General features: G+C 52.9%; 2 protein-coding genes across 7 annotated transcripts in view; one reads left to right on the forward strand and one right to left on the reverse strand.

Moving 5' to 3' along the window:
• The window catches only part of SLC29A4 (solute carrier family 29 member 4), a 22,693-nt gene extending 10,538 nt beyond the window's left edge, over positions 1–12,155 (forward strand). The window contains exons 6-11 of the mRNA XM_077317221.1: positions 171–245; positions 1,957–2,225; positions 3,143–3,278; positions 3,452–3,639; positions 4,001–4,241; positions 5,051–12,155. Coding sequence (XP_077173336.1) covers positions 171–245; positions 1,957–2,225; positions 3,143–3,278; positions 3,452–3,639; positions 4,001–4,241; positions 5,051–5,193 — 1,052 coding nt within the window. The 3' untranslated portion in view covers positions 5,194–12,155. The remainder of the gene's footprint in view (positions 1–170; positions 246–1,956; positions 2,226–3,142; positions 3,279–3,451; positions 3,640–4,000; positions 4,242–5,050) is intronic.
• A 150-nt stretch (positions 12,156–12,305) lies between these two features.
• Positions 12,306–19,857, reverse strand: part of TNRC18 (trinucleotide repeat containing 18) — a 78,105-nt gene continuing 70,553 nt past the window's right edge. For all 6 annotated transcript variants that reach the window (XM_077317217.1, XM_077317212.1, XM_077317215.1 and 3 more), the window contains 5 exons: positions 19,430–19,594; positions 17,360–18,702; positions 16,513–16,749; positions 15,105–15,179; positions 12,306–14,267 (listed from right to left, as the gene is read on the reverse strand). In XM_077317217.1, coding sequence (XP_077173332.1) covers positions 14,061–14,267; positions 15,105–15,179; positions 16,513–16,749; positions 17,360–18,702; positions 19,430–19,594 — 2,027 coding nt within the window. In that variant the 3' untranslated portion in view covers positions 12,306–14,060. The remainder of the gene's footprint in view (positions 14,268–15,104; positions 15,180–16,512; positions 16,750–17,359; positions 18,703–19,429; positions 19,595–19,857) is intronic.

Below are 19,857 nucleotides of genomic sequence, written 5' to 3' on the forward strand. Positions count from 1 at the left end.
AAAGAGACCAGGTGATGGGAAAGAACTGCTGCCAGTCAGAATAAACAATTCCGCCCTTGACGAGCCCAGGGTCTGATTCAGAATCAGGAGGCATCATGGTCTTGCTTCTCAGCCATGGAGTAAAAACCACGGTCCGTGTTCTCTCTTGTCTGTTTGTCTCCCTCTTGAAGTGCAGCAATCCAGCTTCTACGGCTACACCGGGATGTTGCCCAAGCGCTACACCCAGGGAGTCATGACTGGAGAAAGTGAGTACTTCTGTTTGAGAGCTCTCTGGCCCGGTCCCTCTGGGGTGTGAGAAGATGAAGGTGGACTGGGGCAGGACAGAGACCGAGGGGAACTGGGGGGCTGTGGAAGCTGAGTCAGCAGGGGAAAGGGTCAGGAAAAGGGAATGGGAGGTCCCCAAGGGTCTTCACAAATCACTGCTTGGGCCTCTGCAAAGCTGTTGGTCTTTTAAGTTGCCTTGAGACTCTTTGTCTGTTCCGTCTGCCCTCTTTTGGCACCAAACAGCTGCGTTCCAATGGGGATGAGAAATTTGGGATTGTTTGTCACACTGTTGCACGCACGGCCCTTGTGGGACACAGCCGGCATGCTAATTAACCAGCCGCTAATTGCTGGCCTCCGGGAGACAAGCGTCAGGTGGAGGATGCTCCATCTGCCAGCTCGGGAATCGGCCACCAGCCGTCTAGAGGAAGGGGCTACACCACCAGGCGTTGTGCCCTGCAGAGATTGCAGCCGGCTGCCAAGACCAAAGGCTCCCAGGGGAAGGAGAGATCTCAAGTGGAGGCAGCTCAGAGGTCCCTGTTGAGGGCCACGCAGACTAGAAGAGCGGACAGGCCCTCCAGAGTATTGTAGGGCCAGGGAAAGAACTCCAGAGCCAGAGGGACATGGGTCCCACAAATTTCCCCCATGAATCTGACTCTGCCCAGATCTTTCTCACTGGCTTAGCTATTACCCCAGCCTCCTTTCCTTGCTTTGAGAGGTTGTACCAAAAGTTGAGAGAGAGAGAGAGAGGAGAACTGAGCTATTGCTGGTGATTTAATGGGGGTCATTTGCAGTTTGATTTTACATAGATAAAATTGAAAAGGGTACAGAGGAGAGCGACGAGAATGATCTGGGGGCAAGGGACCAAGCCCTATGAAGATAGGTTGAGGGACTTGGGAATGTTCAGCCTGGAGAAAAGGAGGTTGAGAGGGGACATGATAGCCCTCTTTAAGTATTTGAAAGGTTGCCATTTGGAGGATGGCAGGAGGCTGTTCCCGTTGGCTGCAGAGGAGAGGACATGCAGTAATGGGTTTAAACTTCAAGTACAACGATATAGGCTAGATATCAGGAAAAAGTTTTCACAGTCAGAGTAGTTCAGCAGTGGAATAGGCTGCCTAAGGAGGTGGTGAGCTCCCCCTCAATGGCAGTCTTCAAGCAAAGGTTGGATACACACTTTTCTTGGATGCTTTAGGATGCTTTGGACTGATCCTGCGTTGAGCAGGGGGTGGGACTAGATGGCCTCTATGGCCCCTTCCAACTCTATGATTCTGTGATTTACGGTTGTTAGCCATCTTTGACTCCCATTCTCTGCGAGAAAAGCGAGTTGAGAGGGAAAAAGAAGAACCATGTTATTGCTGTTTATTTTAATGGTGGCAATTTCCAGTGCGTAGGATGTATTTGGAGAGAAAGGTGGGTCCAGAGAGAGGAACTGTGTTATTGCTGGCTATTTTAACGGTGTTCATTTGCAGTGCGTAGGGTGTATTTACCCACCTTGGGCCCTCGTTTCCTGAGAGAAAAACAGGTAGAGAGAGAAAAGGACCATATTGTTTGAGTTTATGGTCGTTACCCATTTTGGGCCCTTGTTGGGGTTTTTTCTTTAGACAAATGGTTTAAATACACAAGGAGAAAGGAGAGCATGGTTTGAGGAGGAGACTTCCGACTGTTAATCCACCCTCCCCTGTCCTTCTTTTCCAGGCACCGCTGGCGTGATCATCTCCCTCAGCCGCATCTTCACCAAGCTCCTGCTGTCGAACGAGAAGGAGAACACCATCATCTTCTTCTTCATCTCCATCAGCCTCGAACTCACCTGCTTCATCCTCCACCTCCTGGTGAAGCAGACGCACTTTGTGAAGTATTACACGGCTCGTCCCCGGGACGGGGCCGCCAAGTTCAAAGGGGCCGTGCTGGACCAGGGCACCGGGTACAGGGTCCACCACGACGTCACGGCGGAAGACGTCCGATTCGTACGTTCCCTTATTTCCCCGGACCTTTTTCCCTGATCCTATAAGCCCCTTGGAGACACAGGAATGAAATCAGAAAGTTGTTGACAGATTTAGGAATTCTTGTGGGGTTGGGAATTCTAGAGCAGGGGTAGTCAACCTGTGGTCCTCCAGATGTCCATGGACTACAATTCCCATGAGCCCCTGCCAGCAAATGCAGAAGCAAATGCTAGCAGGGGCTCATGGGAATTGTAGTCCATGAACATCTGGAGGACCACAGGTTGACTACCCCTGTTCTAGATTCAGAAATGCTGAAGCCCTTTAATTGAACAAGTAGAGACTGCCCTCTGCTGGCATTCTTTGGCTTTGCGACCCAGACCGTGCTAAACCAGACAGATGGGAAGTTGAATGCGGCAAAATGCAGTTTAAGGTGCTGTACGTGTGTCTGTCTCATTGTAGCCCACTTTTCCTCCAAATAGCTCAAGGTGGCTTGCCAGCATTTCCTGAATTCGTTCCCTGGATAATGGATTGGCTGCCCTGAAATATATATGGAGTGAAAATGATATAAATTTCCTATCAGTCCTGTCTTCAGCATGTTTTCAGAATTAGAAAAAATATATATACAAGCCAATCAAACGCAGAAACCAGAGGGCCACAATTTGTCATAACCATGGAGGGACTTGCCCCCAAATCCCACAGAGGATTTCTTGCTGACATCCCTAACTTGGGAGGGAGCCAGGCTTATCCTAAAAGGAATCTGAAACACTAAACTTGTGGCCTTTCTTTTTGTTGACTGCTGTTGTTTGGGTGGGAGGGAGGGAGGGAAAGAGAGAGAAAGAAAGGAAAGAAAGAAAGAATTATCACATGTTAATGAAGCACTCTGAAGACAAGTGAATACAGCAACATGAACGATTCTTGCTGTTTCTTTCTTTCCCTCCCAGGAAAACCGGCGCCGTGGACAAGAGGGTTCCCCTCCAGACACCTTTGGGCAAGAAGGAGAACTAGCCGGCAGTGGCAGTTATGTGAGGTTTGACGTCCCACGGCCCAAAGTGAAAAGGAGCTGGCCCAGTTTCAGAGGTGAGAAGGCAGCGGCGCTTGGGGAGAACTCAGCAGGGAGGGCCGAGTTCTCAAAACGCCAGCCGGGGTCAGCACCACACCGTTCCCATGTATCGAGTGTCAGTCTCCTCCTCGAGAAATTCCGGCGTGTGCCAGCAGACTGATCACACATCCCTTTGGCACCCCTCCCGCAGATCTGATGCTCCACCGCTACGTCGTCTCCAGGGTCATCTGGGCCTACATGCTGTCTATCGCGATGACCTACTTCATCACACTGTGCCTCTTTCCGGGACTGGAATCAGAAATCCGGAACTGCACGCTGGGAGAGTGGCTTCCCATTCTCATCATGGCCATCTTCAACCTCTCGGACTTTGTGGGCAAGGTAGGACGTTGTGGGCTTGTCTTTGCCGTACCGTGCCTGAAGTATCTTGGCTCCCCAGAGTGGTTGGGACTGAGCCCATGGAAGTGCCTGCCCCCTTCCCCCGTCAGCTCAGCGAAACCTCCATGTTCATAGGCAGTGCAGCTTAGAATGCCGCTGGCTGGGAGACGACCACTGTGCCTTTCTTGCTTGACTTGGGAGTTTCCTGGAAGAATCTGATTGGTGGCTTTAGAAAACAGGATTCTGCATTAGAGGGGCCTATGGATCCAATCCAGCAAGGCATTTCTTATGACAAAATGCACATAACTCTATGCAGTAATCTCACTGCTGGAATCAGATGCTCTGTCCTTCTCTCTCCTTTCAGATTCTGGCTGCCTTGCCTTACGACTGGAGGGGGACACACCTCCTCATCTATTCCTGCCTGCGAGTCGTCTTCATCCCACTCTTCATCATGTGCGTGTACCCCAACGGGAAGCCCACCTTCGGCCACCCGGCCTGGCCTTGCATTTTCTCCCTCCTCATGGGGATCACCAATGGCTACTTCGGCAGCGTTCCCATGATCCTCGCGGCAGGCAAAGTGAGCCCGGAGCAGCGGGAATTGGCAGGTCAGTGGGATGACTTATCAAACCCCGATAGGCTGACCTCAAACTCTGATAGGCTGTCCTCAGACCCTGATAGGCTGTCCTCAGACCCTGATAGGCTGTTCTCAGACCCTGATGGGCTGTCCTCAGACCCTGATAAGCTGACCTCAAACTCTGATAGGCTGTTCTCAGACCCTGATAGGCTGTTCTCAGACCCTGATAGGCTGTTCTCAGACCATGATAGGCTGTCCTCAGACCCTGATAGGCTGTTCTCAGACCCTGATGGGCTGTCCTCAGACCCTGATAAACTGACCTCAAACTCTGATAGGCTGTCTCTCAGCCCCACCTACCTCACAAGGTGTCTGTTGTGGGGAATGAGATTGCAAGCCACTTTGAAATTCCTCTGGGTAGTGAAAAGCAGGGTATAAATGCAACTCTTCTTCTTAATTCATCTTGATTTATTTTAAACCCCCCCCCCCAAAAAAATGGCTACTTTGTTCTGCTGCTTCAAACCAACTTGGGGACCCACCTGAATTAATCAGATAAGCTTGTTATTTATAACAGGAAGCCCAGTTTGCATATCGGACCTCTAGACCTTCGGGCCACAGAAGTCTCCCCCGAATAAGCCTTTTTGGCCAAATGCAGAGGGAATTTTGGGAGTAATAAAATATTTTCGCCTATTTTGCACCTTTGGCCGTGGCCTCACTTTTTTATATTCTGTGACTGGTGCAGCTCTTTATTTCCTTCTGGCAACAGACTTGGCACCACCTATAAGACGAAGGCAATCGTGTTTGACGTGTCCTCCCTCTCACGTTTTTTGTCCTCTCTTCCAGGTAACACCATGACGGTCTCCTACATGACAGGGCTGACTCTGGGCTCCGCCGTGGCCTACTTCGCCTACAGCCTCACCAGCACGTCCCACAGCTCCTGCTTCCACTCCGAAAGCTACAATGGATCAGTCTCGGCAGGGTACTGAATGGCGCTTCCCCCAGATGGCTGCAGGCAAGCAAGGGAGAGCAAGGGGGTCACGGCGGCCCTGCAGGGCTGGCCCAAGATCTTTTCAGCACCTGGGTTGGAGACATCAAAATTCCGTCCGCCAGGAAGTTCTCTTATCAGACTGGGTGGGAGCAACCCACGTTCTCGCCTGCAGGACTTCCTGGCAGATGTGGCCCCTCAGTTCCGATCCGTCTCCTGTTTCGCTGCTTAGAACCCACGGCCTGAATTAGCCACCGTTTTCTGGCCTTCTGCTCCCTGGGGTCCCTAGATGAAACCATAGTGTTTCCCTCCAGCCTCCCCATGAATGGCAGGAATCATTCTAGGGTTCGACAACCTGGAAGAAGAGCCACCAGAATGGGAGGCTGGGCGTAGGGGCCAAATGGTGTGATGGCTAGAGGTCCAGCTGTCCGTCTTTTTGCCGAGCTAGGAAAGGGAGGAACAAGGAAGGTGGTTCTGTCCAAAATGAGGGTCAACCGTTTCCTTGGACTTTTCCAGGTGATTTTGGGGGGTGCTGGGAGGGGTGGAGTGCTTGAAAGTTCAGCCTTCCACGTAGCCATTCCCTGCACCAGATGGAAGAAGGTGGAGATGCACCTGGTTTACTGTATGGGGGAATGTAGGAGCTGATTTATTTATGGCTTTTCCCAGTCTGTACTCCTAACTGCAGGAGAGGAGCCCCGGGACGTGAGTTAGGGTGGGGAACACTGGGCTGGAAATTTCTGATATATTTGGGGGTGGGGCCTGGGGAGGGCAGAGCCTGGGTTGGGGAAAGCCCTTGGCAGGGAAATGGTGGCATACCCTCCCAAGCAGCCATTGTCTCCAAGCGAACTGATCTTCCACGTGGAAATCAATTGTCCAGGCAGTCTCCAGGTCCCACGAGAGGCTGGCAACACTCGTTTAAAAAAACCCAAAACATACTGAACCCTATCCTCCAAAAAACCCAAAATCCTTGTACCCAAAAATGGAGCATGTCAGGCAAAAGACCCTGCTCCTGTTTCTCTCCTGGCTCCTCCCTGGGTGGCAAGGGGCAAGAGGCGTGTCTCGGTCCAAGGAGGTCTTGGTCCAAGGATTTTGGAAACTGAGACTCCTGACTGATGAACGGGACAGGAGTCCTTGTCAGTGGGCCCCGTCTCCTTCCGATTCTGGACCATAGACAGCTCAAGAGGCAACTGAGGAACCTCGTGGGGAAAAGTTCTTCTAGCCCAGACAGCCCTGGTGGACCCCTTGGCTGCTACCAGCCAGAAGACTGCCGAGGCTCTTGAAGCTCCAACCCATAGCCTGTTAGAGCCCTCGAGGTTTAGTGGTCCCCGTTTTAATTATCTCTCTTTGGGCCAAAGGAGACAATCCTACTGTCAAACAAAAAGGGCGGGCAGGTGTTCACCTCTATGGTCGAGATCGGCGACGTGGCAAGACCCACTTGCTGCTTCTCGCTCTTGTGTCCCTCCTCGTGCCCACCCCAGTTGTGTCAAACACACAACCCAAACGAGGAGGAAATAAGCACCCCCAACAGGGACCCCCCTCTGCCTCGCACCTCTTTGTCGAGGCAGGTTCTGAGTGCCGTTTTTGGTTCCCCTTCTCTCCCCTCCACCCCCCACAGCCCTGGATCTCACAGCCCAAGCCAAAGGCCAAGTCTTCCCTGGACCCCCTCCCCCCTGAACACCCTGGCCAGCCACTGTCCAAGGCACGCTTCTTCTTGGGAGACACTCCAGCCCCCAAGGGTGTTGCCAATCACCCGTCTAACTGTGCATGCCCAGCGACTCCTTTTCGTTCCGTGCGGCTCAGCCAGCCTCGCTCTCGGCCCCCGGAGCCTCGGGTCAGGTTGCGAGGAAGCCGTCTTGCAGGGGAGGGCAAGGACTTCACTTCTGTTTCTCCACTGTCCACTCTTTGTCCGTGTGTGTGTGTGTGTGTGCGCGCGCGCGTGGTGGCTGACGAATAAAACTGTTGGTTTCTTTTTTTTCTTTCTTTCTTTCTTAAATGCACTGGCTCCCTGGCTCTGCTTCCTTTTCTCCTCAGATGGGAAAGCACGGCTTGCACACGTGGGGCGGGGGGAACGGGGGGCATCTATCTGCAGGACCACTCACTCTTCCACCATCCCCATCTGGAGAGGCTGAGCCAACAGGGAAGCCAGCAGGGGGCCAAGGAGCCACGGAAGAGATTGCCCACTGAAATAACCCTGCCCAGTGAAGATGAGCAGGTTTTTGATAACCCACCTGGAGGAGTCCAAAAACGGCTGACAAACACCTGCCCCGTCCTCCCTCTACAACAGAGAGAGCTCTGAGAGAACTGGTGAAAGGAAACACTCTGATCAGCTGCTCTTTACTGATCAAGTCAGTAAAAGATGGTTGATAAAGCCCCTGCTAAGCAGGGACAGCCCATGCTAGGACGGAAGACCACCATGGAAGTCCAGGGTCCCTCCAGAGAGGCAGGCAGTGGTCACCCCCAGCAGGAGTGGGTGGGATGTGGGGCAGGGAGGGACCTCAGCGTCCTAGAGACCCCTCTCCAAAGCAGCCATTTTCTCCAGGGGTGAACAGCTAGAATCCCTAGGGGGCTCCAGCCCCTCCCTGCAGGTCTGAAATAAGTAGAAGGAGAAGGAGAGTTGATTTTTATCCCCCACTTTTCACTACCTGTGAATGGGCTGCACGGTATAGGCGGAAAATGTGAAAAACCGTGAGAGGCAGAATATAAGAAATGTAATGCTCTCCTTCTCGGGAAAATGAACAGCAGAGTCTAAAATAAGGATCCCACCTAGAACTAGCACAGATTCAATAAGAGAACCATTCCTGATCCAAAACTGCATCCGGTGTGCAACTTGATCCTTCCATCGGGATCTATTACAATATCTGGAAATTGAACCATCGATTGCAGTTGCATATAAGAACCAACTCTTTTCTTCTTCTTCTTCTTCTTCTTCTTCTTCTTCTTCTTCTTCTTCTTCTTCTTCTTCTTCTTCTTCTTCTTCTTCTTCTTCTTCTCGGGATGCTGGTGGGCTGGGGCAGCCCAGGGGGTGCGCTGCGCCTTTAATGGCAGGAAGGAGGGGCAGAATCAGGGCTCACTCTCTGCACCTGCCAGGCGCAGCGCTCGCTCTTTCTAGAAACGGCTGAGCCGCTCGGACGGGGGCCGGTCTCCACGAGCTCTTTGGACACCGGTAAAGTCGCCTTTCTCATTTGATACCCGCCGCTGAATATGCACAGCTAGCATTGATTTGCGCTTTGTTCATTCTGGGTTGAAAGCACTCCGACACCGGATGTTGTTCCAACTGTGCACATTGCCTTTTGGGGACGAAGGCTTCCAAAACAGGGCTGGCTCCCCTCCTGAGCCCCTCCTAGTGCTGTGCTAGATCAGGACTTTTGACTCCGTCGCGCATTTCCCCGCAAAGCAGAGCTTGAAGGAGTGTAGACTAGTTTGCCCTTTTCACCCGCCGGGAGGTTGGCAACCCGCCGCCGCTCTCCCATGCAAACCCTGCGGGGTGGGCCTCGCTTGTAGCCGGACGTGTAGGTTCCCCGTCCCTTTGCTGTTTTCTCCAGCCCTTAGGCTGAGAGGCCCTGCTCCCTGCCGCCATCCCGCCTTGCAAGCCTTGCGGGGGTCGGCATCGCTTGCAACCGGAAGTGCAGGTTCCCCGTCCCTTTGCTGCTTTTTCTAGCCCTTAGGCCGGGAGGCCGGGTACGCACTTGTAAAGGGTCCCGCGGAAAACCTGTGCTGCCGCCTTGACCGTTCCGCGTAATATTTTGGTGATATGCTGCTGGCCGTTCAGCCGTGCCTGACTCTTGGCGATCTTATAGGTCAGCTGCTTAATACTTTGCCAGTTGCCAAAGAAGCGAAATGGCATCTCATTATTTTATTTTTTTAATGTATGAAGTTCCGGGCTGGCTGAGCTCTTGGGTGTCCCGCGCCCGGACGCCTTAGTGCGATGCACCACTTTTGCTAGAGCGGTGATTGGGCGAAGGGCTTGGCGTGAAGGTGCCACCCTCCAGGTGGGCCCTGGGGTCCCCAGGAAATATAGCTTCTCCAGACTAAATAGATCATTGCTTTGGACGGAGGGGGAACTCCACTGTGGTTGCTCCCTGCCCCAAATCCGGCCAACACCCAGCCCCACCCCTTGAAGCCTCCAGGTATTTCTCAACCTGGAGGTGGCAACGCTAGCTGGGAGGGAGTCGTGGGGCGGATTTGCCGGACATCTAAGGTTGCCAGCTCCAGGCAGGGAAATACCAGGAGATGTTGGGGGTGGAGCCTGAGGGCAGCGTGAGCAAGAGAACCGGGGGACGGGGGGGGGATGGGGACGGGACGGACACCAGATTTCCCCAGCCCAGTGACTTTCAGCCTTCCTTTTCCGGTTGTCATATTCCCATGCAGCCAATGGTCCTCATGCACCCAGATGCTTTGCCCGTGGCTCACCCTTGCACAGGCAAGCATCTGCCCATCTTTCATTGGGAAGGTGTGTGGAATAAGAACCAGCTTTTCCCCGGGGTTGCCAGCCTCCAGGTGGGGGCTAGGGATCTTTTGGAAGAACAGCTGAGCGCCAGGCTACGCAACAATTTATTTAAAACATGTATTCTCCTGGAGAAAGCAGCTGCTTTGGAAGGCGGATGGTCTCCCCTCCCTAAACCCCCACCTTCAAGTCTCCAGGTATTCTGTGTCATCTGCACCCTGTTGACACTGGACACCTGGAGACACCGAAATCCTGAAGCTGGGAGGACACCAACAGAGTTGCCAACTTCCAGGGGGTGGCTGGAACTCTTCTCGGATTACAGCCCATCGCCAGGGAACAGAAATTTGGTGATCATTTGGTTGTCACATGGCCTCCTTCCCCCTTGCCTGCCCCACATATCCAACATGCCCCCTCCAGCCTCTCCTCTCCCAAACACGAGGTTTATAAATGTGGTTGGAGACTCTGGTCCTTGAGGTCTTCTCGGAACGTGTCCTCATGCGTCGCACAGAATCCAAACAATATCTTAATGTGTAAATCCAAATGTCTCTCTGCATCTTACTGAGAGAATTAACAAAGTCCCTGAAAAGGCAACAAACCAACTGGGGGCAGCTGAAAACCAGTGTCTGTGATACTTATTTACTGTCTGTGTTATTTACAAAAATCTTTGGGGGACAGAAAAGATTTCTCAGCCGGGCGCTGCTGCAAAGGACACTCAAAAGCTGCGGGTCGCGGAATTATATGCTGTATTGGAGGACCCCTCCCTGGCTGATTTTCCGTATTAAGGAACTGGTTCTTCATGGAGGTGGAAATTTAGTCCAGAGAGATGAGACCCCTACAGTAGAACACCCACCAATATGTCAATTCAAATTAACTTGAATATAACTTGGCCAGATTTTTCACCCTCCCCACTTCCATACATGGATATGGGTGTGTCTCATAGTCCCACTGTAGACTGCATTGGTCAGACCACCACCTGGAGTCCTGTGTGCCATTCTGGAGGCCTCACTTCAACAAGGATTTGGGCAAAATGGAGCGGGGGCACAGGAGAGTGGCAGGGATGATCCCGGGGCCTGGGGACCCAGCCCTAGGAGGAAAGGCTGAGGGACTTGGGCATGTCCAGCCTGGAGAAGAGGAGGTGGAGAGGGGACAGGATGGCTGTCTTTAAGTATTTGAAAAGTTGTCACTTGGAGGAGGGCAGGGATTGTTTCCTGTTGGCAGCACAGCAGTAATGGGTTTAAACTACATGTAAAATGGTACTGGCGAGATACCATTTCAGTCCGAGTTGTCCAGAGTGCAATGGGCTGCCTAAGGAGGAGGTGAGCTCCCCCTCACTGGCGGTCTTCAAGCAGCGGCTGGAGAGATACTTCTCCTGGATGCCTTAAGCTGAACCTGCATTCGATTGCAGCTTACCCCCAGTACCATCTTCAGAGCAAGCAGCACGGTGGGCAGAGCCACAAAATGCCTGCTACAAGATGGCCGTGGCAGGAGGTGGAGCCAGCCCCAAAATGGCTGCCAATGCTTACCTGCAGTCACACCTGCGGAAATATCCCTGTGCTGTTGTGGCCCATTTTTTTAAAGCTTCGCTGGACAGAAGCCCCATCTGGTCCCCTCCACTTGCTAAAAACACTTGGAGGGCACCAGGGAAGGTGTTGGCAGGGGCACCAATGGGCACCAGGTTGGGGGCCCCTAAGAACAGAAGAGAGGCCATGTTGGGTCAGGCCAATGGCTATCCAGTCCAACTCCCTGTGGCCAAAGAGCAAGGGCCTTCAGGAGGTCTGCCAGTAGGGCAGACCTCCAGAGTCCCTCCCACTGTTGCCCCCAGAGCCCCAAGAACACAGGGCATCCCTGCCTTCCAATCCACCTCCAAGATCGCCAACGGGGTCTCTAGATCTCTAATTCGAGAAACACAAGGAACAAGACTTCCAACCCCGTCCCCCCCCCACACACACACCCAAAAAGAAAACATGACCAAAGGCAGCCGAGTTTTGTTTTCAATTGATTTTTTTTTATGAAAAAGGATCACACATAATTGGCCAACGAACAATGCAAAAAAAAAAAAAAAAGGAAGAAGAAGAAAGGGAAACACCTTGAAAAACATACAACGTAACAACGGGGAAAATAACAGGACGAAAAAAAAAAACAACAACCTGGCTCCTTTCCTCTCGATTGTCTGGAAAAACTCCTTGTGTTCCTTAGAAGGCAACGGGCAGCTAAGTGCTTCTAGTCGACATTCGCGTCAAATCTTTCTCACTCTCTCTCTCTCTCTCTCTGCGTCTCGGAAGGTCTGCGCCCACAGGCCGCTGCCCACGGGCCCGAGATGCAGCTTGTTACGTAAGCAGGCGAGAATCTCCTGTTCCCCTGTTTCTTTCTCTCTCTTTTTGCACAGTCACAATCCAACAGGAAATAAAAAATAAAGAGTCTAAATGTCAGACTGTGTGTGTGTGTGTTTTAATAATTTCATACTTTTTTTTCACAGTTTTTAAAAAAGTTTATATATTTATATATATTTATATATTTATATTTTATATTTATAATTAAAAAGCTGGATTCTTTTTTTTTTCTTCTCTTTTCTTTTTTTTGTGATTCGTTTTCCTTTCCGTTAAGGAGGTCTTATAATACAGGGGGGAAAGGGCATTCACGAAGTCTTATGGTACATTAAAACTGTACAGTTTGTTTTGCTTTTTTTTTTTTTTTTTTAAAGAAAAATGATCTACCGAAGTCCCCGGCAGCCATGGTCCAGAAGGCGGGCGGTACGGATCAGCACCACTGTGGTTCTTTCAGAAGTAGGTTGTGAAGGATTCTAGAAAAAGAGAAAAGGTGCCTTCCACGCTCCCTTCCACGCCTGGCTACCCGTCTTTAGTATTCAGTAAGTACTGCGGCAGAGAGTTCGAAATCTGTCTGTGGAAATAAGTATCGCCCCTACCCTTGTAGTTCTGGAATGGTACACTCCATTCCGGGCTGCAACAATCATGGGGGTCTTAGGTTGTGTAGTGTACATCTGTTTTTCTAAGTGCAAAGTTGCGATGTTGCTCCTGTCTCTTTCTCCCCTTGGCCCTCCCCTTGTCCCCGAATTGGCTACATCACTGCCATGGCTGCTCAGCCCTATCTCTCTCTCCTTCTCTCTCTCGGTCACATCTGGGGTTCTGCCCTGCCTTGAAACGGCAAGACGCAAAGCCCAGAGCTCAAGCCCATGACGAAAACAAAACGGCAGAGATGGATGGAGGAGTGACCGGACAGACAAGGGGATGGGAAACGTCTGATTGGCATCGACGGGGAGGGGAGGGGGTTGATGTTCACTTTGAGACTTGCCAAGGGGGAAAGCATGCATCGTCTAGTCGAACGCGGGTTCCCAGATCCCCACCAGCCAAGGCTTCCCGAATTGATACGTTCAAGGTCCGTCCAAGTGCTGTTGTGCGGCAAGGGGAAGGGGAGGTGGAGAATTTCGTTGTGTACGAACATCCGTGAGTCCTCAAGGAGACAGTCTGCTGGAACGAGATGAGTCCCGACGGCGTCTCTTGGCAAGTGGATGACCGTGTGCTTTCCAAAACATGCCTCTCTTCCCCTCCCCCCAAATTTGCGTTGTACATTTAGGGAGGGGCCGATTAAGCGGAGGACCGTGTTTCTCGTCAGTCCCCAGAAGGGCTTACATTCAGCATACGTGAGAAAGGGGAAAGGGGCTTTGCTTGCTCTGTTCAAGAGACTACATCCATAGTAGAATGGCAAAGGCTTCCACGGGGCAACTCGCTGGATCCAGTCGATTTGGCAAGAAAACTGTTTTAAAAGGAAAGTCCCTGGGCTGTCCTGTTGAACATCTGTTCCATGCTGGGGATCAGAAATTAAGTTTTTGAGGCAGAGAAGTCAGACAAAAGTTCCAACCGATGCTCTATCCCCAGACTTTCCCACAAGCTTGGTGTGGGGTCTCAAGGGAGGCCATGGGGGTGCCCCAAAAGACAAGAGACTGTCGACTCTGTATGAAAAGCTGCCCTATGACACAGTTCTCTGATCTATGCTCTTTCCGTGATGTCATCTTGTGCTCCGGTTCTCAGTGGGCGGGGGGGGGGGGGGAAGTCCGTCACACATGACCAGAGTCTGGGGGGGAAGACACCCCCCTCAAAACAACCCCCCCCACACACACACACACAAAACCCTTCTATGATCTTCTTCCCCGAAAGTCAAGCCTTGGATCCTTGCTGTCACCCTGAGCTGTTTCCAGGAAGTCCCTCGAAATAGAGTCTCCTCTTTAAAAAATCCTTTTCGTGATCCGTGCGAGCATTAAACAATCATGCTGTCGTTAAAAAACAGGCACATACTTTTTGTTCTGTCCCATTCTCCTCCCGCACGAGTGGCGGGTGCGAGCGAATGCTTTGGAAGCAGGGGGCGGTGGCGGGAGGGAGGCCTCCCGGGATTCCCTTCCCCCGGGCCAGTTAGCAGATGACGGGAACTCCGTCTGGGTTGAAGATCATGCCCGTCGTAGGCTCGTACGTCCCCACTAGGTAGTAAAGGTCCTCGCTGTCTTGGTACTTCTTTGTCTTCAGCATCTGTTCGTACTGCTCGAGGTCGACCACCAGGCATTTGTGCGAGATGGTCTGGACGTCGTTTTCATCCACGTGAGAAGACTGGTACAGCGCCCGCTGCAATAGAGAGGGTATGAGGGGGCGAGGAAAGGGAGGCAGCGTTAGACTGGCTCTTTGAAATATCCCATCTGGGCTGCAGCTCCCCAGACCTCTAACGCAAATCAAAAGAGCAAGGATTTCTCACCGGCTAGTTACAACCCAACAATTTCTACGCTGGCCTCAATTTGCAGCTTGGTGTAGTGGCCAAGCCGGGTTTGAGTCTGCGCTCCCCCACAAGCAGCCAGCTGGGTGACCTTGAGCTGGTCACAGCACTGGTAAAGGTGTTCTGACTGAGCAAGAATCTCAGGGCTCTCTCAGCCTCACCTCCCTCCGAGGGTGTCCGTTGTGGGGAGAGGAAAGGGAAGGCGAATGTAAGCCGCTTTGAGACTCCTTTGGGTAGAGAAAAGTGGCATATAAGAACCAGCTCTTCTTCTTCTTGTATTCTTCCACTATAGTGTCCCTCCGCCCTTGCGCATCAGGGCCGCTAGAACTGCCAGGGGAACTATCCACACACTACCCATTCCTCTCTCTGCTGCCCCATTGTGGAGGTGTGAAACGGGAAGGGTAGGGACGGGGATTTCGGGAATGGTTGGTGCAACTGGCATGAACTGATGCCAACTGGAGCAGAGAGTGGGACGCAGGGATCATCATGCCGTGTAACACTTTTTTTTACTCAAAATTGCCTAACTGTTGTTCACGACCCGGCTGCCTGACATTAACTCAAGGGACACAACAGACTATCCTCTCTGGTCACTTTTGCTTGCACGGCCTTCTTAGGGACGGCCCCAGATTTACATCATAAATCCCTTCCCCGCAAAGCCTTCCACACATTGGTTTCCAGAAGAAACTATGTACCTCCATGAAGTCCTTCCTCTGGCTGGACGCCTGCAGAGCACTCGAGAGGCTTCTGCCGGATTTCTGATCCCACCGCTGAATTTGGGAGCCCAAAGCAGAGGAGTGAGAGGGGAGGGGAGAGAAAACAAGCACAAAAGCAAGGGCTAGATTAGAACACAAAGGCACCTTCAGACGTAGTTCCCCAAGAAAACTCATTCTGCTCTGCCTTATCCCCTGCTCTCTTCAGCCTGAATGTGTGGGCATGCCAGTTCACTGGTGAGGGAAAAGCACTCTGTACATGGCCAGAGATAACCCAGGGCCAAATTCCTTGATGTGGTCTTACGTGGCTCTGACCTTCCTTGTGTGGCTGAAAAGATTATCTATCTCCTACCTGACTGTGTTGACAGTGTTCCATATAAAACCTCATTACTTGCTTTGGCCGCCAGGAAAATAAGGGCCAACGCTGTCACGGTTAAGGCAGACTCTTAACACTCCTGCATCTCTGTATTTTGGCATGCCGTTTCATAGTTCTATGGTTTTAAATTGTATGTTTTTATACAGCTTTATTGTTTACAAACTTGCCTCTTATATTTTGTAAAGGCCTATGGCTATATACCAATAATCCCTACTTCTACGTGGCCAGAAGCACCCTGTTTGCTGATTTTCCTTACTCTAATGCAGCTGAAAGGTTCCCCAAGACCTTTTTAAAAGGTTTACATTGGAAGGGATGAAATCTCCTCCTACACATAATCCACATCTTGCCCAGAGGAGACAGGGTACAATCTCCTCGCATTCGTCTGCTGGACAGAGTCTGGAGTCAGAATTTTCTGCCACAGGGAAACCAGTCGCCCTTCTCTTCCTTCGTGCACTAAGGCCCCGGCCAACCCAGGTGCAAATGAAGGAGCCCCTGGCCACGTGGATCATGATACAGACATTGCAGCTGCAACATGGGATGGAATTAATTCAAAAGAAATTCCGTCTAAACATCCGGAAGAAGTTCCTGACAGTCAGAGCGGTTCCTCAGTGGAACAGGCTTCCTCGGGAGGCGGTGGGTTCTCCATCTTTGGAGATTTTTAAACAGAGGCTAGATAGCCATCTGACAGAGAGGCTAGATGACCCAGGAGGTCCCTTCCAACTCTATGCTTTTTGTGAAGCACCTTGTGAAGCCTGGGAAATTTCCGGTCATACATGCAGAGCTTTCTGAAGGAGTGAAAGAAATAAAGACACTTCAGCTAGGATGGAGTTCCACGTGTGGGCTGGAGCCCCGCTCAGGAATTGAACTCAGGGCAAAGAATAGAGAAGCAGCCAAGCACCAATGCCACCGGCCTCGTGTCCCAAGAGAAAAGCGGCGGTGCTCCTCGGCCTACCCAAACCGAAACCTGTTGGGTCTCCTCTCAGCAAGGAGAACCTATCTCCTCGTTCCACCCACCTTGCCTTCATGGAGCTTCTTGCCGGGGTTGGTTTCTTCCGGGTGGTAAAACCACTTGACCCTGACGACCATGTTGTTCCCCCACGACTCCCACATGCTCTGGATCCGGCCGATGTACGGAAGGTTGGGCCGGCCGGCCGATAAGAAGACGGCGCAGTCTCCGATGCGAATTATCTCCTTCCCGCGGACGATGGCTTTGTAGAAGAGCTTACGGGCTTTCCCCTTCATCCCTCGCCTCTGCGGGGTGAAAGAACAGCCAAGCCCCTGAGGACTAAGACCATGTCTCTCTCATCCTGCCTATGCAGATTTTAGTCCTCCCTCCAAGGAACACTTGGGGGGGGGGGGCTAATTCACCTTCCCTCGTTCGATCATCACAACAACCCTGTGAGGTGGGTTAAGACGGATCAAGTGGCTGATTCCAGAGTCCCTCTGACCGGGGAGGCTTAAATCCCTGTCGACTTGGTTCTAGTCCATTCCCCCACAGGATTCTCAAGGCATTGCCTGGGCTTCCTTGGGGGCCTTCCCTCTGAATATTGTCCAGGGCTGGCCATGCTTAGCTTCTGAGACCGTACACAATCGGGCCAGCTAAGCTGGGCCGTTCAGCATAGGGCATCCCCCCCCCCTATTTATTAATTAAAGCATTTATACTACGGCTCAAGGTTTTTCCCAGTGGGAGGGTCAAATACCAGTAGAGCCCTTGAGTTCTGATCAACTACTTCATTTTGTCTCCCTCTACTTCCCTCCCTTTCGGCCTGCCCTTCTCTCTGCCTCCCTTCCCTTTCCCTCTGCCCACAGACCCTCCCAATTGGCCTTGCCAAGGCAGAGCCTGGAGTGGCTCCTATCTCACCTGGGTGGGCTTCCCAAACCACTTCCACAGCTGCCGGGCAGGCAGGAAGGCGGCGATCTTGGGCCTGTTCTCCACGGAAGGGAGCCTCTGCCGCTTGGCCAGCTCCTTGGTGGTGGGAAGGTGGATCCCCTCGCGCTTTTTGGGCCGGTTCTTGTTGCTGTTCTGCTGCTGCTTCTGAGCCGTCCCCTGCGACGGGGGCGGCTGCTGCTGCTGCTGTTTGGGGCTCGCGGGATGGGAGGCTGCCCGGGACTTCCCCGCCTGCTTGGCCGGCTTGGGCGGGAGGGCCTGCTGGACAGAAGACGTGCCGGGCTGGGACTCGGCCGCCTCGTCCTCCGAGCAGCAAGAAGAGTCTTCGTCGGTGGTGGAGGAGGAGGACGAGGAGCTGGAGGAGGAGGAGGAGGAGGTGGACGAGGAGGAAGAGCTGGAGGAGGCCGAAGAGGAGGAGGAGGAGGAGGAAGAGGAGCTGCTGCTGCTGGAGGAGGAAGAGGAGGAGGAGGAGGAGTTGGACGAGGACATGGGGGTCGACACCCTCGAACTGGCCGAGCTGCTGTCCGGAGCCCCGCCCCCATTTTTCTCCGCCTCCTCCTCTCCTTCGGACTCCGAACTGCTGCTGTTGCTCTCAGACTCGTCACCAGCCGGAGCCGCCTGAGCTTTGTCCTCCCGATCCTTCGAGGAGGCCTGCTTCTCTCGGCTTCCTCCGCCGCCGAACTTGCCTCCGAAATTCGCAGCCGCAGGTTCTCTGCCTGCCGCCTTGCTTTTGGGAGGTTTCTGCTTCGCCTCCGAGCTGGCCACAGAGGCATAACTCAGCCCCACGATGTTCTTGGCCTCTCTCCTGCCAGCGAGGTGCGAGTCACCCAGCATCCTCATGGCTTCCTTCGTCTTCTTGGTCTTGGGAGACATGACCCCCTCGTGGTCCAACTTGATGAGGATCTCGCTGTCCGGGATCTTCCTCTGCGCCTTGGCCGTGGAGCCAAACTCTTGCAATTCTTCGGCCGACTTCCCTTTCTTGGATTTGACTTTCCCGGAAGAGTTGTCCGAGGAGCCAAAATTCCCCAGCGCGCCCGGCAATTCAGCGTAGGGCTCACTCCCACGAATGTTACTGAACACTGGCGACTGGAACGCGGGGTTGGGGGAGGCGGGCAGCTTGGCAGAGAGCTTCACCTTGTTGCTTTTGCCGTGCTGTTTTTCTTCTGTGGAAACGGAGGAGGACCGAGCTGGGATCGGCTGTGCTTTCTTCGAACTTTTGGCAGACTGCTTGCTAAGGCAAACGGGCTTTTCGGGCACAAGGGAAGGGGCTGGCGGCGTTTCTTCCGGGTCCATCTCCTCCGTCAGGCTGGTTTCTTCTGTAAGGCAGCAGAAGGTCAACATGTAAAACAGCATGTAGGGCACACCAAGATATCTGTCCTACAACTCTCACATTCATCAATGTGCATGTAGCCGTTTCAGGATCATCTATTCCACCAGCCCTATACGCCGCTAATGCTTTGATTTCTTGGAATGCCTTTGTTTCTGAACAAATAAAATCTGTTTTAAAAAACACGGAATCCGGGATGGGCCTCTACAGATTGGAGTGGGTTAAATTCTCCAAGGCACCTGGGGTGGGCAGCAGGGATACCCCCCATGCCAGCAACCACTCACATCGACAAGAAATACCCCCAGCTGCACTTGGGGATGCTGCAATGGAAAGAAATCAAGAAGCTCACGCATCTGACATGTAACTAGGGCTCGTTCTGCTGCCCCCAAATGCCCAAGCTGAGCCCCTACAGCGGACTGGTCCCTTCCTTGCCGTGCCACCCTAGACCAGCCTGTTGGGAGAACGAGCAGCGCCCGCAGCTGTGGAGATTCTGGGGCGCATGTGCAAAAGGAGACCAATGCCCATGTGGGAAGACCAATCTCCACGTGGGAAGCCAGGAGGCAGTTTGCATTCCAGGCGAGGGGGCCGAGGGACTCAAAAATGCCCGGATCTGCTCCCCCCTCTCTTGCCCCCCCCCGGTTCAAAAGGAGGCGGAGTCTGGCCAAGCCCGTGCATGCCAGCAGGCAAAACTGGATGAAGAGGTTGGCGTCTCGTACCAGGTTTCTGTTTGATGCTGGGTCTCCTCCCGCGGACTTTGCCCTTGGCCGCTTGCTCCTCCACTCCCATCCCGCTCCCCTCTTTTCCTTCTCCGGTATCCTTACTGGACTTGCGTCTGCGACGCTTCGTGCTGGGCACCAAGAGGGCGGGCGAGGGCTCCGCACCTGCAACAGTCAACGGCTTCAGCGTCCGTGGCAGAGATTTGCAGCCACCCCGTCCAACCACTCCCCATCGCACTGGGCCAATGTGTCCATGAGCTCTGGCACGGCCCCACGCGCCATTCCCTCGTGGTGCTTTGTACACCCCCTCCTCCCAAATAGGGGCAGGCCGGAAAGTCAATACAGCGAGACTCTTCCCTGGGACTTTGCTCCACCTCCCACTCAGCCTGCCTGTCCTGCAGAAGGGACAAGCCCTTGCATTTAGGGCA

This window comes from Paroedura picta, chromosome 17, assembly GCF_049243985.1.
Source record: "Paroedura picta isolate Pp20150507F chromosome 17, Ppicta_v3.0, whole genome shotgun sequence".
Lineage (NCBI taxonomy): Eukaryota > Metazoa > Chordata > Lepidosauria > Squamata > Gekkonidae > Paroedura > Paroedura picta.